Raw genomic sequence first — 4,751 nt, 5'->3', positions numbered from 1 at the left:
AGGAGGGGAGGGGAAAGGAGTAGGGGAGCAGGAGGAGGTGGAGAAAGGAGTGGGGGAGCAGGAGGGGTAAGGAGAGGGGGAGCACACGGAGGAGGGCGGGCAGGCGGAACAACGTCTCTGGGGAGAGCGCACAGGTTCGAAGTGAGGGTGGACGCGGTGAAGCGGAGGCTGTGCTAAGGAGGATGAGCAGAGACAGGGTCGGGGGTCCGAGAAGGAGCGGCGGGGGCGGGCGGCGCTCAGGTCCGCAGGACAGGGAAGGAGCTGGAGGAGCGGAGCAGAGGGCACCCAGGGACCTGGTAGATCGCAAACGGTGAAGAGGAAGGGCGCGGGGGCAGAGGACAGCGGACCCGAGGACAGGCTGGAAGAGGGCGGAGACTGGAGATGCACCAGGGCGCGAGTTTCTCGAGGTCGCTGGCTGGGGACAGTTTGGGTGGGCGTCTCAGTCCTCACCGTGGAGTCACTAAAAGATGTGCCTGGCAGAAAGGGCAGACCGTGCACCCGGTTGGACATCGTCGCGGGCAGCCACCGGCGTCAGATTTGGCCGCGTCCTCTCGCGTTGCCTGGCGACACGCCGTGCTGGGCGGGGCTCCGTGGTCGTGACTTCGTTGCTTGGCGACACGCCGCGGTGGGCGGGGCTCCGTGCTCGTGACGGCGCCTGGCCGGTCTGCGCGTGCGCTGCGTAGAACCCCGCCTTCTCGCGGTACGGAAGCCGCGGAGGGGGCGGGCCTAGCGGATGCTACAGACCTGGCGCGCAGGTCAGTCTCCGCGGGGCATCTCCAGGCTCGCGAGAGAGGCGGTGGGAGGTGGCGGGCCGGGCCAGCGGGGTACCGTGTGGCCTTAGCTCGCGCAGGAGGTCGCAGTCGGAGCAAGTAGAGGAAGGGCCGCTCCTTCCCCGCCTCCGCCCTCGTCCTCGCCGCCCTCACGCCAGAAGCTCAGGTCCTCCTTCCTCCCGGCTCCGAAAGGGCCGCTGTGCAGGTTCACCGGAAGCGTACAGGGTGGGTGAGGGTGAAGTCGTTGATGCCCCAGACGCAGGCTTTGCGGGGGGCGGGGGTCCGCGACGTGGCGGAAGCGTCAGGTCCTCGCGGCGTGCCTGCCACCGCGCCCCGCCGCGCCGTCGCGCTGTCCCACCCGACCCTGCGCTCAGCGCCCCGCGCCAGCTGCCAGCCGGCGCACCCTTGCTGCAGGGCTCAGTGCCCAGCTGGGCCTTTGTGGGCTCAAGAGCGAGGGTGCTCGTCGCAGTCTGGCGTATACCCGCAACTGCAGCGACTAGGTCCAAATCAAGGGGAAAATGCAGCTCCTTCGGAGGGAAGGACCTAAGTCTTGAGAAAGAAGCAAGATCAGTGAGATGAAAGCGTTGGCACCATAGACGTTTTCGTGCTTGGTGCTTTGTATGGGGTGGTTGTCCCATAAAAGAAATGTAACCTTCCCTGTTCCTGAAACATTGCCCGGGAAAGCGCTGGCCCAACCCCTGGGCGCGCCAAACGGGCCCCTAAGACGGTGTGGTGGTGCACGTCTGTAATCCCAGCGCTGGAGGATCACTACGAGTCCGAGCTGCGTAGTGAGACCTTGTACAAGATACGTAATAAAAAGTAAAGACAACACCTGTCCCTATTTGAGAGGTGACTTCTGGTCAGATACCTTGCCTTCCCAGAAATGGATGCTAGTTAAATGGTTAATAGAGTGCCTTTACTCACCTTGGTACATCAGAACTGCATGGGCGCAGAAAAGTTTTGGTCGCCCCCCTCCCGAAAGCCACCAATGCTGCTACTGTGGTTTGCATGGGATTCGTTTACTATGAAACTCACTGAAATTTGACTGCTATTGTGGCGGTGGTGGGCAGAGGGACTTTAAGAAGCGCCTGGGTCGTCACTGCCCTTGGGAGTGGATTAATGCCTTTCTCTTATGAATGTCTTCTTGCTATCATAAAACGGAATGATTGTCACAGGGCAGTGACAGTGGCCCGCCTGTTTTCTGTCTTCCACTGGCCCTTTGGTTTTCTGAGTGTGAGAAGCAGCATGTAGCCCTCACCGGAGGCCAAGAAGACGCCATTGCCATGCTGTGGGACTTCCCAGCCTCCGGGAGTATGAATCACAAACCGCTAGTCTTTACAAATCACCTCGTCTCAGGTGTTCTGTCGTGGCAACAGGACATAGCTGTGATAGTTATGTCAGTGCTAAAGAACACAAAGGTCTGTGGAAAAGGAAACAGAAATGTCGGGGCTTCAGAGTACTACCTGGACCCTGAGAAGATTTGGTATGATTAAGGGTTTATGTGTCATTTCTTCCAAACACACCACTAAGCATGTTGTATTTCGTCTATACCAACCATTTCCCACTTTGTGGAACAGGAGGCCGGAACCTGACCATGCCTGACTGCTAAAGTAGGAGGTGCTATGGTTGAAAAGACCGTTGCATAAAGCTTGGACTCAGAACAGAGACATTTCATACTTATGGCAGGCGATTCAAAGCTTGGAGCCTGGAAGAAAATGAGAACGATCCTGATGCCAGCTTCCAGCTGGGAAAGGTACTTCCCAGAGAATCCAGGTGGAAGGCACCCTGCGGGGACGGGCCTGGGCAGTCACCTCAAACATCTCTTCATTTTGCCCAGAACTTGTCTTCAGCCCTATGATATTCTTGCCCTTCGCTATCTAGATTCTCAGAAGTCATATAGTGGTGTCTTTGTGTCCTGGATTATTCTGCAGTGATTTTGGTGGTGTTATTCCATCGGCAGGATAAAAATGGTACGTTATGATTTAGGGGGGTATTGGGGGACGTTTGCTAAATACCTCCAGGCTGGCGAGTGCTGCCAGTATGGAGAGAGTGGCTGTGAGAAGATGGCCAGAGGGATGCTCCTCTGCCACAGTATTCTCTAATCTGCGTTTCCTACACCCACTGGTTTCTAGAATTTCTTACCTTAAAAGGCGGCCTAGTCAGCCATAAGCTTTCCAAGTATGGAAAGGGAAAGAGAACTGGCCAGTAATTGGTAAGCTGATTCTGGAGCAGACTTGGGTCCACAGGAAATGAGTTGACACAAAAATCGCATAACTTGGGGTTCAGACTGCTTCAGTGTTTCTGTGATCAGTTGCCTTGGGTTTGAGAAAACCTATTTTCCTGCAGGCTTCTAGTTAAGTTAAACCCATTCCATGGCTTTAGCTGATTCAGTTGGAATTTCCTTCCCTCTCTGAAGTTTACCAAGCACCCCATGCAGGATGTAAGCTTCGAGAGGACAATGTCTTTGCTCTTCGTAACATTTTCCCAGCTCCCATCTGTGGTGCCTCATAGATACTCATTAAACTGTTATAAAATGAATGACCAACTAATAATAAATGAATGAGGCCTTTTTAAAAACTGCCAGTGGATCCTCATTAGCTCTTCTTAAAGCCAAATTAATAGGTTGTGACTAGGACCAAATTTTTTAAAGGAAGGAACAGGATAGGAATTCTCAAGATGCAGCCCATGTTGCATGGATAAGAAGAATTCGGTGAAAAAGTGTTGAGATGCAAGCACACACACACACAGTCACACCGTGGCTATTGTGGTCACAGTCCAAAAGCTTGGAGATAGACTCTGGGGCGCTCATCTTACTGTTGAGAAATCCCCAGGCCAAAGAGCTTAGAGAACCGCTGGTTAATCAGTGGTTTGCAGTTGAGTGTTTTCTTACACACCCAGTCTTCCCCCAGCTGGGAAGGACATTCTTTGCGTGGTACAGGGGAATCGGTGATCTTGATCCAGCTCACAAAACCTCTCCATCACGGAGAAGTGTGCAGATCCACATGTGGCCACTGTATTGAATACAGTTTTGAATTCCTGATACAGGCAGATAAATGGCATATTTTTTTTAAATAATACAAAATAGTGATAGAAAAAAGCATTAGAAAACAATACAAACTAAATTTCACTAAATTTTCACTAAACAAAGTAGTAGGATTTCAACAGTGGGTGCTATACTGTATGATGTTATCTTCAAATTAGTTTTTCAGATTACCAGCCATAAATGTGCAAGGTTGGTGTAAAGAAGAAACAAAACAACAAAAAAGTTGTAAGAAATTTTTAAAAAGACAAAAAATTTAAGCTTTACCTGAAGAAATGGACAGTACAATTATCCAGACTATCCTTAATATCTACCTAAATATATTTTTCCTTTCTTTCATTTTTTTTAATTACTTAGTACAGGGGTTCACCACGCAGATCGCGCCCATACTGATCTCTGTTTTGAGCCTCACAAGCACTGGAATTACAGGCACACACCACCACAGCCTGCCTCCGTTGCCCTGTCAGCACGCCCTGGAGGCAGGGCCAGCACAGCACACTGGGGCTTGAACCCTGCTCCCTGCACCTGGCGAAGCAGGCGCTTTAGTGGGCTGAGCTATCTGGCCAGCCCTGCCTTCTTCCATTCGTCCTTTGCCTCATCCATTTTTCCTCCCATTGAACTAATTCTTTCCTTTCACAGCATGTGTTGTAACTTTCAGATTGTATTTACTTTTTCAGGTTCTCACCCTAGAGATAATATGATGTTTGCACACGTGGATCTGATTTATTTCACTCAACCCCTGTAGTCTTTAGCTACATTCATGATAAATGGTATCTCTAACACAACAGAGAAATGACTGGTAATCTCTTTTCCCGCCAAGTATCTGAACCTTGTCCTTTTCTCTTAGATGTACACAGTACGACATGGGACATGAACCACGGGTTGGATTCTTGGAGCCCTGCACTTGCTGTGACTTAGAAATATTTGGCTGAACTTGAAGA

At 51.5% G+C, this 4,751-nt stretch overlaps 1 protein-coding gene across 2 annotated transcripts in view; it reads right to left on the bottom strand.

Annotated features, from left to right (window-relative positions):
- Efhc1 (EF-hand domain containing 1) overlaps nucleotides 1-3,825 on the bottom strand; it is a 68,732-nt gene extending 64,907 nt beyond the window's left edge. For both annotated transcript variants that reach the window (XM_023711887.1, XM_004628319.2), the window contains exon 1: nucleotides 451-3,825. In XM_023711887.1, coding sequence (XP_023567655.1) covers nucleotides 451-510 — 60 coding nt within the window. In that variant the 5' untranslated portion in view covers nucleotides 511-3,825. The remainder of the gene's footprint in view (nucleotides 1-450) is intronic.
- Between the last annotated feature and the right edge of the window lie 926 nt (nucleotides 3,826-4,751).

This window comes from Octodon degus, unplaced genomic scaffold (assembly GCF_000260255.1).
Source record: "Octodon degus isolate 3935 unplaced genomic scaffold, OctDeg1.0 scaffold00022, whole genome shotgun sequence".
Classification (NCBI taxonomy): domain Eukaryota; kingdom Metazoa; phylum Chordata; class Mammalia; order Rodentia; family Octodontidae; genus Octodon; species Octodon degus.
The sequence above is the reverse complement of the archived record's forward strand: the minus strand, read 5'-3'. Positions and strand labels throughout refer to the sequence as shown.